Raw genomic sequence first — 21242 nt, 5'->3', positions numbered from 1 at the left:
AGAACATGACTGGTTTTCATATTAAGAAATATAAAAGCCATCTTGTAAAATCTCAGGAGTGAGCTTTGTCCACGTCGGTGCATTCAGTCTGTGTTTGGTGCCTTTATTTGCTTTGGAAGTGACCGCCTTCTCTTAACGAGCAGCCGTTAGCCCCAGTACAGGTTACTGGTGCTGAACTCTTAAGGCTTTCAGGATCTCCATCTGTATGGCCTGCAGCTCCAGGGAGAAGCTGGTGGGCAAGTTCCTTCAACAGAAAGAGAAAGGAGGTGGGGTGTTCACTTGTCTCAGAGGGAGTGTGAGGAGGGGCCGGCTTTTTCCAGCAGATACAAATGTAGTACTTTTGGCTGTGGAAAAGCAAGCAGATTGCATTCCGAAAGGTCCTGCAAAGAAACATCACTAGGAGTTGCAAGCAAAAAAACTTCAGGCTGTAAGGAGCCTGTTGCCAATTCACCTTCCTTCTCAGAAAACAAAGTTTAAAAAAAAAAAGACCCCCCATGTCAGTCATCTCACTGATTAGAGAGATGCATATAATGCAGCCAAAGTATTTATTTTTTCTGTTATTAAATGTAATGCCAGGTAATTAAATGTAACTGATCTCCAGGTGTTTTGTGGGGAAAAAGATCTGCAGTGTGATGTGGCGTTGGGCCCGTTGCCAGCGTCACCCTTCGTATATAACAGCCCTCGCTGGCACCGAGGAAGGTGGGCAGTAACAAGAGGGGGGTGAAGGCGCCTGATCTCAAGGCTGTCACTGGTCGGTGAGGAGAGCCCAGATCAGCTCTGGCCCGACCTGCTCTTGGTGTTGTGGATGAGCCGGGCTCCTCCTGCTGGGATGGGCAGTGCTGGGGGGGGTTGGTTCTGAAGCCGAAGTTCCATCTGCATCGGACAGGCTGAAGTATCCAGTGTTTCTTGTTTCCTTTATCTTGGAGAGTCATCCGGTGACTCCTTTATGGGGCGTGCTGGATGTACGTACTTGTGTCAAATTATTTTAGGACGGTAATTGCTTTCTCAGCAAATAGGAATTGATGCAATTACCCTATTTTTTAAAAATCTTTTTCCTCTGTTCATCTTCCAATATGTACCTTTTCTGCTCAGCTTTTCATCCCATGGGGAGTTGTGAAGGAAATGCGGTACTGTGCTACAGAAAAGTAACCTCTTGGAGGTTATTTATCAAGCACAACTTCTTAACTTTGTTCCTTTACGAGGCAAAAATAGAAATGAAACATTTCTTTGGTTAACAAATAAGAACTTAAATAAAAGTAAAGGTGAGAAGGTAAGATAGCCAGAAAGCGTAGGCCTGATTCTGAACTGACAGAAAAATTACTAATCCTTAGCATGAATTTTCAAATTTGGAGTCAAGAAATTAAATGGTGATAAAATAGGGTCTACTGTCCGGTTCTTTATTCGGTCCCTGAGAGGAGAGGTTGGGAATGACACAGAGCTGACACCTTTCGTGCACAGGAACATCCTTTTTCTCACTGAGGTTTTTGATTTTCTGGATGGATCCAGACAGTCCAGTCCTTAACTGAGGAGCACTGAAAGTGCTTTTCTTTCAGGGAATTTCTTCTACCACTTGTAACAATTGAATAGATACAAACTTATATGCAGAAGAAAGGTGGAATTATTTTTGGTTTTGATATATATGAAAGATTGCCAGGCCTGCAAGCTGGGAGAAAAGCAGAGATTGACTCAATCTGAATGCAAAAGGTAACTTTGACTCAGGATAGGCCTAAATAACGTACTAGTTTCTTGCATATTTGTTCTTTCATTGTTTATTCCCTACCAGAATTCTCTCAGTGTACTTTTCCATGGTGGATTTCTCTCTGTCTTGCAGAGGTGAAAGCTTTTTCTTTGCTTAATAAAAGAAAGGTTCTGTAGAGTTGTTTTTTTTACTTTTATCTATTTGCTTTAGATAGTTTTTATAACTTCAAAAACTATTGATTTCTTTTACCAGTGCCCAAAAAAGGAACAAACAAGTAGGCCATAAGCAGATGAACTACAAACACGTTTTTACGCATCATAAATCAGAAATAATTTTAGTTAGGCAGAGTGCCCAGGGGACTCAGGGGTGGCAGAACTGACCTGGAGACCGTGTGTGTGGAGTGTTCCGAGGGCAGCCCTGAGACAGCCCCGGCACCCCCCGCACAGCAGGAATTCCTCAGCAGGGTCTTGGGAATGGCAGACGCATTGTGTTCCCCCTGGAGCCCTGCGCTCGGGCTGCCCCCCCGCCCCCACCTCCGTGTGTGGCTTTTCCGCCCTGAGCACCCGCAGAGCCCGCGCTCCCGCACCCTCCGATGGAGCCTGCGCTCCCGCAGCCTCCGATGGAGCCGGCACAAGCCCCAGTCTCCCGTTTGCTAGAGATGACTTTTTCAGGTATTAGGTTATAAAGGAGAGCTCAAACGCTTATTATGAGGGAGACAGAAAGCCTCATTTTTAAGAGAGATGCACCACTGTATAAAACCCATTTTATAACATATTTGCGTATGTGTGGTAGCACATTGGTTCTGTATGTTCTTTATAAACACATATAGATGTCATTATTGGTGCATATTTAGATACACACATGCAAGTATATTGTACATCTTTATCTTTTATAAATTACTTTTTAAAGTGCCCATCACTAACCTTTCCATATATCAAACATACAAAGAAATAATTAATTCTTAACTTTGCCAAGTGATCTGCTTCAAAGTATTGAACTTCCTTATTGCTGAGATGTATAATATTGTAAATAAAAGCATCCAATAAAGCTAACAAATACTTGAGTTAACCAAGTGAGAAATTACCGCAAAGAAACATCCTGAAAGAGATTTAGAAAAAAGAAAAGATGAAGGGAAAAAATATGGACAACATAAAATATTCATATTGTCAGCAAACAAGGAGAAAATGTTTCATTTATAGAGCTAGACAGAAGCGATATAGGAAATAGATATGCTCCATGTAAATTTATTAAGTGCAACTTTCTCTTTCTCTCTCTCTCTCTCAGATAAAAAACCTCTTCATGAAATAAAATCCCAAAGTAAGTTATTTTTTTTTCTCTTGTAAATATGATTTTTCTCATCTTCTCTGCCATTCTGTTTTATTTGTTTAGGAGCTAAATAAAACTGAAGGTTATATGAAAGGCTTTCACATCTACTGAAAGCATCTTCATAGCAACTTTGTGATCATAGGGTTTTAGACTAAAAATAGAAAAGTGACCGTTCTTCAGTAATTTGTGTCTGAGTGGGAGCTCTTTCTACAGGAACGCTTATCTTGAAATTGATCTCTTGAGGACTTGTGATTAGAGAAAAAGAAATTAATACGGGAGTTTGGCTTTCTTGGTTCAAACCCGGTTCCCCTCCTGGCTCTGTCTGATCTTGCTCAGCTCACGGCGGCCGCCATGTGCCAGCTGGCAGAGGGTGTCTGTGTGCCCCCGTCAGAGCGTGTGGGTACCACTGAGACACGGCTTGGGGGGCTTCCACCCCGCGCTCTTTGTTTCATAGTCTGCCATTGAGTTCAGTGGAGTTCTAGTTTAGAGCAGCACATTTGGAGTGAACTGACTAACGGAAAGATTTCATTTACAAAAAAAATAGACAAATAGGTTTAGAAACATGTTTTTGGCTTAATTCGCTTGAAGGACTGTACTGAGTATTAACACATGCAATTGTTTATATCTTCTTTGAAGACAGATTGTTCTATTATGTATTATAAAGTAAGTAAGTTTTAAGTCTTAAGTATTTAAGTATTCCTCCAGGATATAGGGGCATAAGGTGATCAGATTGTTTGAAATTTTAGGGAACTTGGGCCCTAAATCATGAGGAAATGCTGACCTGCACTGTGTTTCCTCTTAGCTTGCATGCTGTAGGCTGCGCTGTCAAAACATTCTGCAGCAAAATTTCTTGCTGACTTGAGCGCAGCCTGTTTGGTTTCAGATGCCAGAGTACTCCTGTTCCCTCCCTCTGATAAAGCAAGAGTTTTAAAGGAACTGGTCGAGTTCAAATCCATGTTATCCACAGACAACTTCATAGCTATTTACAAAGGAACGTAACTAAATAGCAGCAAAAATCGATGCCATAAAAATACAAACTATAGAGGAGCACAGCCATTGTCCAAGACGGCGACAGCTCTCGGTGCGTGAAAGGGGTTTGGCTTTTAAAGCTCTCAGTTTTGAAGATGGTCGAGTTCTGCAGGTGCAGGAGAGCCACCAGCTGCACCCTTATACTGTCCCGAACACAGAGAAGGCTCGTATGAGAGCATTTCCTCTGTACGTTCCCAGTTCTTAAGTATTTCTAAGGATACACGAAATCAAACGTAGGTAGCTCAGAGATGTGCTGTTGCTGCCTTGGCTGCTTAAGCCTTTCTGTCTTGTCTTTGTCTCACTGGAATCATCTCCTCGTTGGTCACGTACAATCGCTCTGTGTCGTAACTCAGCTCAGGCAATTGATAGGTTTTTATTTATCTGTGCAGTTCCCATTTAATTAGAGAATCTTGAAAGGGTATCAGTCAAATCGCTTTATTTTCTTATTTATTAAAAAAGTAACTTTAATGGAATTGATTTTGGCATATAAGATACCCAGGAGAATTAAAGGGTCTCTTTACAACTCTGAGGTTAGAAACACGTAATGCAGCTTGTTGCTGTTCCGCGAAACAGGAACTTAGTTTAAGACTGCATGAATCACCATTGATGCAAAATCAAAGTCAATTATGAAGATAATTGAGGAACAACCTGTTCTACTGAACAACCTCTTACATGATTCTCTGACTTTTGACCCCTCTTCTCAAAGACTGGCTCGATGAAGAAAAGGCCTTGGAGCTGCTGAGGGGTCCCAAAAGGGCGAGTGACGGGAACTGGGGTGGATGGGAAGCTGGAACAACCTTTCAGATCCCCCAGCAAACTCTAATGGGAGACGGGGGGAAATGTATGCCCCGCGTAGCTCCTGGAAAGCACTTATTGTAAATGAGATAATTTAATCAATTACGTTTCCTAATGTACTAAACCAAATGTTTCATTTTCTGCTCCTGCACATCTTAAATTATCTTCAGGTGCTTTATGAAACTTAATCATAGTTAATAGAAACTTCATTACCATCAAATGTGCTTTCAATAAATGTTGTGTAACAGTGTCAGGAGGTGGAGTGAAATATAGGCTACAATTACCACAAACATGTACCCTGTGACTGAAAGGGATAAAACCCGCAGTGCTTTAGCAGAGGCCCTACCCGCTCTGGGCTGGGCGGATGCAGTTCATTAAATAGTAATTGCTCGACTATAAATGTTTTCTTTTTTACTTCGGTTGTTTTTCACTTAGTTCCCTTCTGGGGAAAAAAAAATAGAAGCAGAAAATTACCCTGTCCCCCAAATGTGCCATGCTTTTTTCTTTAATTTTTAGTCTCCCCTAAAAGGAGTTATCTATAAGAATAGACAGAAAGGGGAAGATATTAAAATTACTTTAAAAAAACCTGTTTCTAAAGAAATACTAACATCCTACATAAAAATTAAAGTCCCCTTTCTTAAGCAGTTTGTTCCATAGGAACGATGCAAAGGAGTACCATGTCACTCGTTTTACTCTTTTAAGATAAAGCTATTTAAAAATCTACTAAATTCTGGAAAGGCTATCCTTTTCCTCTGAACTCTCAGTATTAGTTACTTTGGGGTTTTCCATGAACGCAAGTAACTTAGAGCACTTGTAATGCTCAAAGCAGCTGGATACGAGTTACTTAGAAGGTTATTCTGTTGTGATTACTTGTCGTGACATGCCGCAGAAGATGGATTTCTTCTGAAAGCTGATATTTGCATGGAAACTTTGTGATTTATTTTTTTTTCCCTTCTCAGCAAGTTCTAAGCGTGTTAAAAACAGAAGCCTTTTTCCGTATGAGGTTATTTGAAAATTCAACAGAATTTTTGCAGAATTGTTTTCGGGGCTAAATAGCTGTCCCAGTAAAACTGATTTCAAAACATGTCTTTTGAGTTGAATGGAATGTTCGAATGTTGTATTTGGGCTTGACTGGGAATGCTTTGGGAACAGGGATGGAAAGGATGTTTTCTATTAAGGAAATTGGAGCCAGTTTATTTTAGGTTGGATTCGACTGTCCAACAGAAAAAAATCAGTTATGTTGCCTTATTCACGGCCAATGTCCCCAGTGCTCCAGCCCAATCAAGCGTGTGCGCGTACTCGGTTCCCTCGCTGCAGCGACTCGTGGCGCTCCCTGTATGTCGGGGAGCCGGCGGGACCCAGCTCCGCGTTCGGCAGCGGCTGCACCTAACCAGGGAGTTCAGCTGCCGGGACTTTCATTCTCAGACGTTTCCTTTACGTAAGAAACTGGTGAGCCAGGAAAATGAGCTTTTCTGACGCTGCCCATGGGTACTCATTTCTTTCATCTCAATGGTCTGAAGTTTCGTGTTCTAAAAATTCAGCTAAAATAAAGTCATCTGACTTTACGCAGAAAAACATATGCACAACAGAAGCCTCCTCCCAAATGCTAATTAAGTGATTTCAGTAATTGGCTATTTATTAAATGCTGAATTTAACTTCCTACCCTATTTCTGTACATTGCAGTTTATTTACTGATACTGAGTATTCTGGATTTCCGAGTTATTTTTTGTCACTGTCATTTGTTAGAAATAAATGCACTTTCTGTACTAAGTGCTTGTCACTCCATAGCAGAAGCACGAGATAGCAGGATAACGGATGATGTGTAGGGTGAATACACGATTATCTCTTTCCTCTAAACTGGAGTTTGGCATTAAGGTACTAAGGACACGCTACGTGTACTTACCAAGTAATTTAATTTCATGGTACGTGGTCCCAAATCCCAGAAGATCTGGAATAGTGGGACTGGCTAATTCAATTACATCATGTTGCAGATTTCATTTGGATTCATTCTTTCAAAGCAATGAATTCTTTTTCTCTGCTGTAAAAGTTTGAAGTCTTAGAAAACTTGGTTGTAAGCTGAATGCTCGGGTGTGATCATGGGGAAGGTTTGGTTTCCAAGCTGTTTTTGAAGACGGAAGGTGCTTGCAGGAGTCTGAGAAGGTGGGTGGGATCTCCTCAGCCCCTCCCTGAGCTGCCAGAGGACGGACTGTTCCTTCCTCTACTAAAGCTCACACAGAAAATAGAGGGGGAAAGGCGAAATCTTCAGTGAGATTTTTTCAGAGGGTTCACGACCTCCTGGATTAGCTCCAGAATTCAAACCTAAACCTTACGTGTCCCTGGAAGCTGGCAATGGATGAGACCCATGCCGGTCCCTAAAGCGGCCCTCCCTGGCTGCAGTTCTTCCGCGCTCTCGCAGTAAGGGTTGTACCACCATACCCTAGTGATCTCCACCGGGCTGGAGTGGGAATCGATGGCACACCTCGGCAAGGAGCCAAGCTGTTCAGTGGTAAGCGCTCTGCTTCTGACTGCTGCGAGTCCAACTCTCCCATTTTAAAAACACCTCTAAAGACCAGGATGCAATCCCCACATCAGTGTAAGCTCACCTGTATGGAGTGATGCATCAGGGAATTTGCTCATGCTTTCAAACGCTTGCTTTTCAGTGTTCCTTTGTGCTCCACTCTCCTGCTGTGATCTGCTCCACATTTATGTCTCAAGCTTTACCTCCCTGGCCACGTGTCTGTGCCCTCCTGTAATGCCCTGTGCTCACGGCCAGCCAGCGCCAGTCGGAATGTTTTCCTGAGTGTTGCTGACTTGGTACCTGCTTTTTCTCCCGTCAGATATTGAGACCGCCAGTGACATTGCCTTGTACTCAGGCCTGGGAGCAGCAGTCATTGCTGTAGCTGTGCTGGTGGTCGGCGTTACCCTGTACAGGCGGAGTCAGAGTGAGTACGGCGTGGATGTGATTGATTCATCTGCACTGACAGGAGGCTTCCAGACATTTAATTTTAAAACAGTCAGACAAGGTTAGTGTTGTGATTTCATTTTCTCCTCTCCAGAGCTCCTACTGCAAAGAGATGCTAAGCTGATATTCAGTGCCTGGCTGTGGGAGGGCATTCCAGCGTAATGAGCTGACGTGTAGAGCGCAGGGACCCGGGGTTAGAACCATCTCTTACTGTCTCTGCTACTGATTTGTCATCCCAACTTGGACAAATACAGCATCTTTCTTGACTGTACTCTAAGTGTTTAGAAATACTGTCACTGGCTTCTACTCTGACATTTGTGACTTACAAAATCCCCAAACCAACCAAAACAAATAAATCAAAACAAACCCAGAAAGCATGGCTGTAGTTCCTTCCTATTCATTTACACTTCTGTTTTCCTTACTCCAATAGAAGTGATTAGTTTTTTACTGTTAATTTGAGAAACCCAACTTTACGTATTTTTATAGGCTGCTGTTAGCATGCAAACATCCCCATGCTGAGGTCTGTGGGAAGTAAGTGTGTGTAAACAGGTACTGATTTAAAACAAAAAAACAAAAACACCAAAAACTTCATAAAGTCAAAATAAAATAAAATATGAAAGAAGTATTTACTTTTACTAAAAGCAGCACTCAGATGTTTTCTGGAATATTTCTTTTGGACAAAAAACTAGGAGGGAATAAAAACAGTGATTACCTTAAAATAGTACGTTTTTTCAATTCTGTACTGCCATTCGAACAGAGACCTGCCTTCCTGCGGGTGGGTGGGTGTGTTGGTGGGGTGTGAAAGTATCCCCATGTCTCTTCTCTCTTCGGAAAAGTGAAATATGTTGCAGAGTTTGGTGGGGGTTTTGTGTGTTGTTGTTTTTACAGTTACTTTATTTTCTGGGAGACATTCCTCACCAAGCATAAATTGCAAGAAATTGGAAAAAGGGCTTGGTAGACAAGGATGTTTGAAGGATGTTTTGCACATTCATGTAAAATTCCAAGCCTTTAATTGGCGTCCTGTAATTCCCAATGACTGCCTCGAGTAGCAACTTCTTCCTTTGTTGTTCAGTTTGCCTTAAAAGTCTTGTTTTCAGTCTGGGGAATTGTTTGTTTGACTTAACATTTCAAAAACATTAGTTCGGGACACTCTGAAAATATCTGAGCACGCCAGTTTCTCTTATGCCAGGATGCTGTTAGCTCAGTTCCAGTTCCTTTGGGCTCTCTCTCTGTGGGTTTTTTAAATACAAGCATTTGTAAACTAAACAATTCAGCTAAAAAAAAGGCCAGTTCTCTGTTCAGTTTGCTGAGAAAAGTGAACACAATACTGTCATGTGGACAGTGGATTAGTGGGATCCAGATTTCATTCTTTGGCGAAATGTATTTATAACGTTAGCAACCCAACTTGCGGTCCCTTCTAGTGATCAAACTTCCACGGATGCAATACAGATAATTCCCAGAAAATTAGTTACTTCGCGAAAAATTCTGTTTACTAAAACCCAAACAAAACAAAAAACCCAAACACAAAAACAAGCAATAAAAGACCAAACCAGCTAAAGGATTCAGGCCCTAAATCTATCCATTCCTTCACTTTTTTTCAGTCTTTTCTGAGCTAAAATGCTCATAAACAACTAACTGTGGTATTTTTCCCTGTATTACTCTTGTCCCACTTCCTTTTCAATCCAGTTTCCCTCAGGCATGAAGCCGTTGTTTTGTGTAAGCTCACAGAAGAGGTCTGCAGGAGGATGCGTCTTCACCCAGTGGGTTTTAATTTAAAAAAAAAAAAACAAAAGGCATACACACAAACCTGAATCCAGAACAAAAACTAAGTTCCTTCTTGGATTCATGCACTCTGGAGTTGCCTGAAGTGCAGAAAACACAGTGATGAAGTACCTCTTAGATCTATTGCATCATTTCATCTGTTTTTCAACGTTACCTTATGTGATTTTGAGCTCTGAGAGGCTCAGGAAGGAAGAGCGAGTCAAAAAGGAAACGGTGGGGCGTCAGAAAGAGATTTCTGACTTACCATCTTAATACAGTGACTAACTCCCTGCTCTGCTTCGTTCTGCCAGGGAACTCGCTGCTCTTGAACTCCTCCCTGCAGCCCGACTTGACGGTGAGCAGAACGTACAGCGGCCCCATCTGCCTGCAGGACCCCATGGACAAGGAGCTAATGACGGAGTCTTCCCTCTTCAACCCCCTGTCAGACATCAAAGTCAAGGTTCAGAGTTCATTCATGGTGTCCCTAGGGGTGACAGAGAGGGCTGAGTATCACGGAAAGGGACATTCAGGAACTTTTCCTCATGGGAACAGTAGAGCGTTTGGTACAATGCAGGCTAGAAATAAGGCTACGTATATTCAGAACCTGTCTTCTATTTCAACGCGAAGTGAGCTGAAGACAACTGCCATTTTTGGACACCTGGGTGGCCGTTTAGTAGTTCCAAACACAGGTGGGTAGATCCTTTCTATTAAAAGCATATAAAATAATTTTAGATTAAACTTATTTTGCCTGATGTAGTGTTCTATGACTAAATTAAAAAAAAAAAAGGGAAAGAGAAGAAAAAGTAGGGGCTCCCTTAATGCAAATTTTGGGAAGTAGAGCGTGTTGCCCACACAGGAGATGACTGATCAGAACAAAGCTTGAGATGAGTAGTGAAGAGGCATTATGCCTATGTGAACTGTTATAAATTACTGCCTCTCTTGATGTCTTCAGCATGAAAGTCATATTAATCAAAGCTGTTGCTTACTTGGATCCTGATCCAAAAGAAGGGCTCCCCAGAAGGCAGTCGATACTGGATCAGCATCTTATATAATGGGGTCATATTCAAAGCAGAATCTACACGCATCGACATCTGACTGCGTTAACATTGTCAGACTTCATTATGTTATTAAAGTCTGCAGCATATAGCAGAGACGTCTCTGGAGAATAGCTTCCCCTCTCAATGAGAACTCTAGTGCGGCTTTCATTAGCATTTACTCCTGGCTTTCTGGTTTTCTTTATTTTAGCTTAATAGCTTGACAGATTTCCATAGTGGGGCACTTCAAAGTCAACGGGCATTTCAAGATTGGGCCATACATTGAAACATCACAGCAGAGGTGCTCAATTTGCATTGTTTACAAAGTTTTTGTGACTTCGGTGTTTGCGAGATGTATTTTAGACTTATGACAGTGCTTGTTGAATTAGCTGAAAACATACGGCACCCAATTAGAATCAAATAAAGGATGTTAAAATCGTATTCCTGCAGGATGTTGCACTACATCACTATGTTCATATTATGCTGAATAAATTTCCTTATGCTGGATACTTTCTTTTTCCAAATGGCAAATGTAGGAGAAATAGCCAGATACCACCATTGCTAGCAAAGATGATACCTTTTGAACTTTGCTGATCTTTAATCAGTCTCCTTTAAATTCAACTTTGATTTCGTTTGACTGGTGTGTCCACGCTTATCTCTTAGTATCTAGTTGAACTGCATGCTGTAGAGCTTTATCCTTCATCTTTCATAAAATGGGAACTTTAAAGGTTACCATAAAAAATGTGGTCTGTATTTAATGAAGATTGATAACAGTATAAAATTCAGGAATATAATATTTAGTGTACGGAATGTATTAATTTCTTCACAGATTGTTTTTATGTTCGGGAATGAATATTCAAAGGCAGAGGCACTGAGTCAGTTAAGTCATAAATGGAGAAGTCCCTCATACTATTTAGCTTCTTTATAGAATGATGGTCCCATCAATTGGATTATTTAAATACATATTTGGTCTGCCTGCAATTTAGGTACTTCCTTCTGCCTATTTATGTAAGATCAAATTTGCCAGCCCGTCGTAAATTCTGGTGCGGTCGTGTCGCTGCTCAGCTGAGGTTCTGCATTGTGTGACATACACAAAGTAAAATTTAGCAGTTTAATGTCATTGGTACCCGGTGCAAAGCATCCCTCCTAACTTCTAATTTATACTAGTGGAGTAAAAGGAAAATTGTATCACTTGGATTCAGTAGTTGTTATGTGTATGAACAAAAAGGTATGGTGATTTCCATGCAAATTCAGGTTAGTTTGGTTAGGGGGTCTCTCCATGATGAGACTCCTTGTGATCCTAGAATTACCAGACTGGATTTCAAAGTTAGAAAGGGACAAAGAAAGTTTAAACTGTGATCGTGTCTAGATGACAAGATTTGTACCACTAAGAGGCATTTTGGCAAATAACAGTGAAAGAGTCAACAACTGATTAAAACCTTTCGTAACTGGCGTGCCTGAACCACCTTCCAGAAACTGGCAAAGGCCAACTTAAAAGTTACCACAGCCACACGTGCTTTTCACTATATTTATTATTAAAAAAAAGGAAAAGAACAATTAAATAGGGAACTCTAAAGAGATTGTTCTATTGCTGCACGTCAGGGTAACAAGACCATCAAAATGACTGGGATTACAAACCACTCTTGCTGGAAGCCTTAAAGAAACAGCCTTAAAGAAAATTCCATAATTATTCCCTTTTGTGTAAGTGGTGCAGTAGACAAAGAGTCTGTCTGTGCCCAAGGACGAAGGGAAGCCTTCAGTCACATCTGGACTATGAATCCAGGGTCACTGAGTGACACACAACAATGGGAAGCCAACTATCTAGGAGCTCTGTTGGAGCAAGAAATGTTTAGGCACGTGAGTCTACAGATTCCAGATCCAGTAAGACAGTTAAATATTAATAATCATGTGGATCATATTAATGATGTATTTTCCTTTCATCTGATAACGTTGCAGTCAGAACCCCTATCTCAGAGAAGCATTCTTCTGCTCTAGTAGATGTCCTTTCTAGGTCTTGTAAATCAGAGGCCAATTTCTTTGTTCTTTACATCCAGTGCCTTTCCCAAAGGTAAGTTCTGCCTTTGCTCTTTTGTAGGAGTCAGTTTGTTGATACCACACGGAGCTATTCCTGAGGAGAGCTCGTGGGAAATCTATCTTGCCATCACTCAAAAGGAGTCCAGGTAAGAAGGACGTAAAAAACCACACACACCCCCAGAATCTGTGGGACTGTCTCATTTAATGGATTTCTTGTCAACACTGTCTAAGGGAACAGAATGTGGAAGAGTCACTCCATCTTCCCTGTTGCTGGTGTGACCACGCGGGTGTGCCGGGTGCTGTATCTGTAGAAATGACAGTAAAAGCGACCTCGGTGCGATGCTTCTGTGAAATCACATGGAGTTACTGCAAACGCTGTTAAAGGATGGGATGCCTCATGGAGACCAATGTGTGCTGATGTCTGACTTCTGAGTCAATGACTTTATCTTTTGTGATTTACAGACTTAGGTCACGCAAGTCTACTACCAGCACAGATGCTTTCACTAATTACTTGTTACAGAACCTTTGAGTCCACAGACTCTCCTAATATGCAGGCAACAGGCTAAAATTCACTGTCCAGGTCATGAGTTTGAATGACCCTGTGGGATGTAGGTACTGAATTGTTGTTACTTCATGACAGATGTTTGGTAGCCCAGATGATGCAAATAAGTGCATGCTTAGGATCATTTCTTAAATTATTTTGGTTTATTATTTTGTTTTATCTTGGCACTCCAATCAGTATTTTTGCCAAAAAAAATTTCTTTAATAACTTCCTTAGCTTTCTCAAACTATCCTTTCATAATTGACATTCCAGCAGAGCTAAGTGAATCATCTGTAGTGTATACTTTAATTGATGAATGTAGGGCTAATTTCAGAAGACACTGGTCCCGGGCGAAGAGTGGGTCACTGATTAAGCCTTGCTTTGAGTGCTTGTGAGAGCGGCAGTTTTTAGAAGTAGTCATCAAGGGCAGGTTTGTACAACTGGAGACAGGAGAGCTGGTTGTAGTTCTTTACATCAGTTATTTCTCTTCTCTCCCTCACCCTAAATATACACTCAGCTAAAAGCGCTGAAAATTGGTGGGTGTATCTGAGGAGACATGGAAAGAAGAAAATAACTGCTTATACAGTACATATTTACTTACAGAAACTTATAGCCAAATGGTTGGCGGAATTTTCCTTTAAGAACTGAAAGATACAGAACTGCCTATAAATTTTAAAGCCTAGAAATATTTTTCAAAACTTAAAATGAAATCTATCTTTTTTTCCTCCTCTGATATCTGAACTCCTTTGTGAAAACTTTCACATTCCATCCTCATCTGCTGCCGTAGGTTTTTGATCATTTCCAATGAAAGATTAAGATATGTAAAAGGAAGGAAGAAAAAAAACAACCTACCCAGCTGTTTTATCTGCAAGGGTTCTGCAGAAATGAATTAAAATAGGTTAATTAAAATCAAGCAGCAAATTTTGCCTACTGTTTGCCTTTTTTGTGGGCAGAAGCAGAGATAGCAAACCAAACCAAAGATTATCACCGGGAGATTTTTCCTTCTTCATTTAAAGCGAAATTCTATAAAGTGAGACGAACGCAAACATTCATTTATTTTTTTCCATCAAAATACTGTATTTTCCCATCAAATTACTGTATGTTGAGGCAAGATTGATATATCTTTCACCCATCTGAACTGAGCAGAAGAAGGCAGGTGTTTCTAGCGCTGCAGATTGCGCCGAGGTGCCGGGAGCCTTCTCCTCCTGCCGGGGGGAGAAGCACCAGCAGTTCGGGGTTAGTACCTGCTTTGTCCCTGCGTAAGGAAGGTGACAGAAGTACCAAACCCCGCTGCAGAACGGCTCTGCAGGCACATGGGCTGTCGTGCAGATACCCCTGAAATGCAGGTGATTGTTCAGCTGGACAGGCACGAGGCCTGGGTGTGGCACGAGGGTAAAAGAGTGGATTTGAGAAAAAGGATAGATTTTCTTTACTTCACAAGTCAAAGATGCATCACCATTAAAAACGAAGTAGCTCGAGGAAGAAAACTTACAGACTTTTGATTTTGATGAATTTGAGGGGACAGACCTGGTTACTGATTTGTTTTCCCTTGCAACAATGGAATATTAAATATTCGCATTTGGTAATGTTTCCCATTCCCACCTTGGCTAATAAATGGCTCAGAACTGCATGAGAGTCTTAATACCATGTTAGTTATTAGACAGAAGACTTTTGCTACTTGCAACAAGTGTAAGAGTTCATCTAATTAACTGATTTCAGTTCATTTGGCATTAAATAATTCCCAGAATACCCATATGTTTGTCCAATACGTTCTACAAGGGGAATGATTCTCTAAAAGCAATTAAATAGCTCCTTTCAGCCTAGTTTGTTGTTGGTCACTCACACACATCCCTGCGCTGCACGCGGTCGGCAATTATACGGCGGGACCCTGGGAATCTGCCAGTGGCTCTGACCAGAGCCTACACCCTTTCAGTGACTGGGGCTTTATAATTTTTTTTTTAATCGTTATTATTTTTTTAATGTGGTGGGTGGGAGGCACTTGGTAGCCGACAACCACAGTCTCCCAGTCGTCTTTTGCATCAACTTTGCCAGGCTCCTACCAGGACTCTCCTACCAATATTGACGTTATTTCTTTTTGGATCTTGTATATTTGTGTTTTGTTCCACTGTTGATGCTTGCAAAATCTGAGCTATTTCTGATGGAAATCATCAGCAATAGCATAACTAAAACTCTGGATTTGCGTCTCCTAAGGGCGTTGTGCTGAAAACAAAATAACCTAGATTTTGCTCCCATTATTGAAGCTGAATTGGCAAGCTTTGTACTGGAGGCAACTTTAGCAAAATTCCACTGCCTCCTCCCCACCCTTCCCGGTGTTTAGGCGTTTGTCAGCAGCAGTCACTTGGCAAAGGATGTGTGTGTTGGGAGAGCGATAGGATAGAAACGCACCAACCAAGTTAAATGACTGAGGTTTGCGTCGCCCTCTGGAAACATGCTTTTGTTACCCCCGTTCTGCAGCTGCATCAAACCAGAGATAAGGCAGTAGAACGCACCAGCCTTTGCCGAGGCAGAGCAGAGAGGAATCAGATGAACTGAATAACTTCCTGAAAAATAAGTATGGATAAAAGTTGGCTTGAGAGTTTCTAATAATTCTGAGACATTTTTCTTTGTATTTGTAAGTAACTGGATCATTTCTTAAAGTAGCTGAAAAGGGAGGTGTTTTGGGGTAACCGCTGGAAGGTTTTATTTTTAAGGAAATGAAATAACTGTTTGTAAAGGGTAGCAGTGGTTGGTGTTCAGTGATGGTATTTTGTGCAAAACCGGTGTATTCCTAGCAATGAAGGAGCTGTGAAAAATTACTTGTTATTCACAGGCATAAGCAGAAGCAAGTAGTTTTTTGCTTGAACTGTTTGCTTAGAATAGTCATTCTGCTATTGGTTCAACAAAACTCACCGTCTCATGTGCCTGGGAAGGCGGCAAGACCAGTGCCCTGCGGGGACACGCGGCACAGCCCCTTCCCGCCCCGTCACGCCTCGCTCGCCAAGAGGAACGGGGCGGCCGTAGTACAGCCTCTGTTCGTGCTTGGAGGGGCTTTTAGTCTAACAATCAGACAAACACTTAGAAGCACCGAGGCTTAGGGCGCATCTATTATTATGACACTTGAAAAAGAAAAAGCAGAATTGGCCTTTTTGTTAGCATGTTGTGTCTGTCTTTTTCACTCCAGTTTTCATCTCACAAATACTTGCACATGCAGTCTTTAGTAACGGCTGTCACTGATGGTGTTGGAACTTTTTCAAGTCTTTAGCAAGAATGGTGTTTTTAACTGCATTTTCAGAGCACCTACTATTACAGTTATACTGCGAATGCCACCCCCAGGTGATGTTAGATGGATGTGCAAAGTCCATTTGCAGGATTGGAATCTGACGGATTTAAGTGCAGGGCTACACCTAAGCGTGGCCTGCATGAGCACTACAGTCACTTAAATGCATCATCCACGTCGCTTGGGGTAACCTGGAATTTAACGGTACAGCCGTGAAGCGCCGGGCTCAGTGCGGGGTGGTTTGGGTGTTGCTGTGCTGCTAGTGCAAAGCGGCAGTGGAAGCATAGCCTCTTGAAACAGGGATTCTCCCCTAATTTATATCTTTGTTTTATTGTTAGATCATCTCATTTATATCTCGGTTTTGGTTCTTCCTCTTATTTTTATCTTGGAAACACCATTTGCTTTAATTTTAAGAGTGAACTACATGTCCAGTAATTTAGAAGCCAAAAATTGGAGTCATAAAACCCAGATGAAGGATTACAGTGTAAATAAAGACCAGCTGCCCCCCCGCAGCCCCTAACAGGCCAGATGTTTTGCTAGCTTTAATCCCTAAATGGTGAGTCTCAGCCCCTTTGTCGCTGGCTCTGCGCAGGTGTTTATTGTGAGAGGTAAGGAAAACTAATTTATGTGGAACAGGGTTAAATTTAGGTTTGAATAAAAAAGAAGGTTCTTGTCAGATACTTCCATCTTTATAATTTAGCAAGCTGTTAATTTAACCAAACATCGGTGATTACATTCAGATTAGATGAATCCCTAGACTTCACTCGTGCTGATGGGACTCCTTGGGCTGTGCTGGAGCCACGTGCACAGATCTACTTTGCAGAGTTCTGAATTTAAGCAAAGAAGTCCTGTCCCTGATGTCTGCTCTACGTTACCTAGCCTGTTCGTTCCGCAGAATAGAAATGTGCTTTCAAACCAGGGAGATTACACACAATCTGGAAAAATTTATGAGACTGTGTTTTTAAACCATAATTTGTTTTATCTTCACTACTGTGAAAATATTGTTGATGACAGTCTTTGAAGGCAGAATTAGATGGTAATACTACCAGCTGGTGCATAAAGCAAGGCTTACTTGTGTGGAGTAATTTTAGTGTTTTATTTGGTTTAAGCAAATTGAAATGTGTTTTAAAGACCAAAATCCTAAACTGACCAGCCAACGATTTGAGTAGATGTGGCTTAATAGTTTTGTTTCATCCCCAGCTACTGCTTATACATGGAAATTAGCACAGTAATGGGCTTGCTTACCCTTTTCTGTAACAGATGAGTGAGGTACTTATATTTTAACGAAAATTTGTTCTAAAACTTGCAATTAAAGTGAATTTTCACTCCTTATTAAAAAGAGCCTGACAGACTTTATTGTCTTCCTCCCCCCAAAGCCTACAGCCAGAAGGCACAGATGTTCTTCTGGGACCAGAAGTAACTTGTGGGCCCTCAGAGTTGGCCGTCAGCACACCCTTCGCCCTGACGATACCACACTGCGTGGAAGTGAATTCAGAGCACTGGAATATTCACCTGAAAAAAAGGAGCCAGCAAGGGAAATGGGAGGTGAGTTTAGCCTTCTGCTCCCACTGAAAAGTCTGTCCTAACGATGGAAACATGGTTAACTCTTACTCATGCAGGTACAGATCAAAGACGATGTGAGAGAAACAGTCATCTTCAACGATCAATTTTAAAAAGATTTTGCATTTTGTTAAGAGGCAGCTAAACTATTTTCAGCTGGTTTACCACGATTGGCATAAAAGGGTCAACTTTATGATCTAGGGTGGAAAGGGGCTGAATTTCCCAACTATGAAGTGTTCCCTGTACACGTTATTAGCACTGCAGAACCTGGTAACTAGACACAAATCCATAGTCAATCAGATTTATTGCCCTGCTGCTGATGGAACTATTTGGTTCATTGCATTGTGAGGGGGAAAAAAGCAGTAGTTAAAACATTCATGGATACCGTAACTCACTCTATCCATTTCCTTCTCTAAACCACGCTGGTGTTTGTTGCTCTCACCTAAACCTTTTGAAGTTCAGTAGTTGTCCTACCGCAGAGGCACTGAGCACTCCCTCAGCTCCATCAGTGTTGGTTACCAGCACCCTGGAATTAACAAGCAGCGTAACACCAGGCTGCTCAAACACCTCATCTAATGCTGCTGTAAGGCAGAACTAAGCACAAAAGGCAAAAGCGTGGGATAGGTAGTTTTTTGATGAAGGTAAACATAACTGTAATGGATGTTCTGAAAGGAAGTCAAATACCAACTGTTGTTCAAGGTTTGCTTATTGACTTTAATCTTCAAGGTAATTTCTGAACTTGACATTGGGAAAAAAAATTAGCGAGAAAGTCAAGAGCACTTGAAAAAAAGATGCTAAAATTGCTTACACATCATCGTCATTATTATATGCTGTACACACTGAATTCTGCACAATACCTTGCCATAAGTCCTATTGCTGACTCAGGGCTAAATTGGGAGTGTTTACCCAGTCTGCCTTCTCCCCTTCCCTGAGGTCGACATGAGTAAAGAGCGTGCAGACTGCTTCTCAGAAATACTCTGCATTCCAGTTGAAGAAAAATTAAACAAATAATGTCATGACTCCTATTGTCAAGGCCCATTGATTTGATTTTTTTTTTTTAAACCTGAATTTCATTTTGCAGGAAGTGATGTCTGTGGAAGAGGAAACTACTTCTTGCTACTGCCTGTTGGATCCTTATGCCTGTCACATTCTCTTAAACAGCTTTGGAACTTATGCTCTTATTGGAGAACCGATCTCTGACTGTGCCGTTCGACAGCTGAAAGTAGCGGTTTTTGGCTGCCTGTCTTGCAATTCTCTGGATTACAATCTGAGAGTATATTGTATGGATAACACACCTTGTGCATTTCAGGTAAATGGTTTCACTTTGTTAATTTGGTTTTAGTTATTTTTCCATAGAATACTAACATTCCTTTATTCCTGGGGATAGTCCCTGGGCAACAGAAATAGTCCCGAACTCAAATGAATGAGAATATTGTAATTTTTTTTTTATGCCACTGCTGCATGACTTATTCTAAGTAAGTACCTTAATTTCCCTGCACCGTTGTTTCACTTGTGGGTTTACACTGCAAGAGCTTTAGGACAGCCAGACTGTCTTTTCGGTTTTTGCCAGGCAGATGGAACCCCACTCTGCGCAATTCCGACCAAAAGAGCCCGTAGCCACAGTTAACCCAGCACAAAGCTCCAGCTGATGGGCAGAGCGTCCCTTGGCTGCTCCATGGCAGAGGCAGAGCCTGCTTCTGGAGCCCAGAGCTACTCCACTACAAGCAGAAAATGCACGTCATTATAATTTCATGTATCGTATTTATCACGCTCATTACCCTTACACTCTCATTAGTCAGTGCAGGATTTCCTCTCCTGTTTACAATTTGAGCAAGAAGAGAGAGATTGCCTCACCATCTTTTTTTTAAAAAGAAAAAAAATTATAATTGTGCATTTCCCCTTTAAAAAAAAAAAAAACACCACACAAAACAATCCCCAAGTGGAGATTAAAATTAGCATGATTTTTGTACATGGTATTCCAAGACAAAACAATGAAATCCACTGGCTTTTGCAGCCTTAGTAAACTAAGAACCTTTAACAAAATGGTTTTCTTTTGGGAACTGAAATGAAGACAGTTGTGACAGATGAATTTTTGCTTCCTTTTCCTATCATACAGAATAGAAACATGAATCTTAATGAGGCACGCACTAATGTCTGTGTGCTCCTAATAAAAGCAAAGCCACTGAAAGGATTGTTAAAGACTTACAATAGCTTTGTAATTATACCCTTTATAACACTTACGCAATTCGTGGGCTACCAGTATTTTCCTGGATGAGTCTGCCTCAAATCCAGAGGCCCAAAAATTCCTTCTTAGGCATTTGTGAACACGTACAAGTACCCTGAGTCATACCTTCAGTCCATATAAACCTGTGTTGTCCAATGCCTTCAGCGACTCTGCGTTGGCTGTGCCCTGTCTGTAGGCATTTAGTATTGTGCAGCAGCTTTATAAAAAATGTACAAAAATCTTTGTAACTTTTAAAGACGTAGAAAAAAACTTCCATAAAATTGTGCAACACAACCATGAAAGTGGCCCACAAGAGGGAAATGAGATTAATCCTATTCAGAGCAACCATTTACTTTTTTCACGCTGCTTCATACAGCAGGGTGCAGTCTCTTTCAGCAATTCATTCATGCTCAATTTTACCTTCAGTATATCAAATCTAAAAAACCCACAAAAGCCCTCACCCGTAGCAACCTGATTTGACTGTACCATCTTGTTTCTTAAATTATTGTGACATTCAGCAAAACAGTGAAGGAGACTGGCATATATTTTTCTCAATGCGCATTAAAATAAGTAAGATTTCAAAGTTACTTGTTGCTTTTCTGTAGAAAATTGTTAGAAGAATAATTACCAGTTTTCTGCATTCACAGAAATTAGAACAGGGTGTTTGTGCATAACCAGACAACTGTACATTTATCAAATTATACTTCCCTTAAAAGCATGCTGCATCAGCTTCATGCTGGTGTAAATATTAAGTGGTGAATGTGGAAAATGCAGATTTTTTTTGGATAAAGTATCAGAGTTGTGCTTACCAAGTTTCGTTTGGCACTGTTAATCCTTTACAGCGCAGTCCTAGGCAAGATACAAAGTTCCCTGAGTTTTCACTTCGTCCCCATGTAAAAACTTACCTTACTTTTCTAACAGATGACTTTGCCTTTTATGCAATTTCCCAAGAGTCGGGAAACTCTTGGCTTTCAAAATATAAGAGAACTAAGTCCTTTGT

The 21242-nt window shown here is 41.2% G+C and overlaps 1 protein-coding gene across 1 annotated transcript in view; it reads left to right on the top strand.

Moving 5' to 3' along the window:
* The window catches only part of UNC5D (unc-5 netrin receptor D), a 158417-nt gene that overhangs the window by 118794 nt on the left and 18381 nt on the right, over positions 1–21242 (top strand). The window contains exons 10-14 of the mRNA XM_054180839.1: positions 7687–7872; positions 9884–10261; positions 12702–12786; positions 17835–18003; positions 19100–19327. Coding sequence (XP_054036814.1) covers positions 7687–7872; positions 9884–10261; positions 12702–12786; positions 17835–18003; positions 19100–19327 — 1046 coding nt within the window. The remainder of the gene's footprint in view (positions 1–7686; positions 7873–9883; positions 10262–12701; positions 12787–17834; positions 18004–19099; positions 19328–21242) is intronic.

Source organism: Rissa tridactyla, chromosome 20 (genome assembly GCF_028500815.1).
Source record: "Rissa tridactyla isolate bRisTri1 chromosome 20, bRisTri1.patW.cur.20221130, whole genome shotgun sequence".
Taxonomy (NCBI): domain Eukaryota; kingdom Metazoa; phylum Chordata; class Aves; order Charadriiformes; family Laridae; genus Rissa; species Rissa tridactyla.
This window is presented reverse-complemented; position numbering and strand designations above follow the sequence as displayed.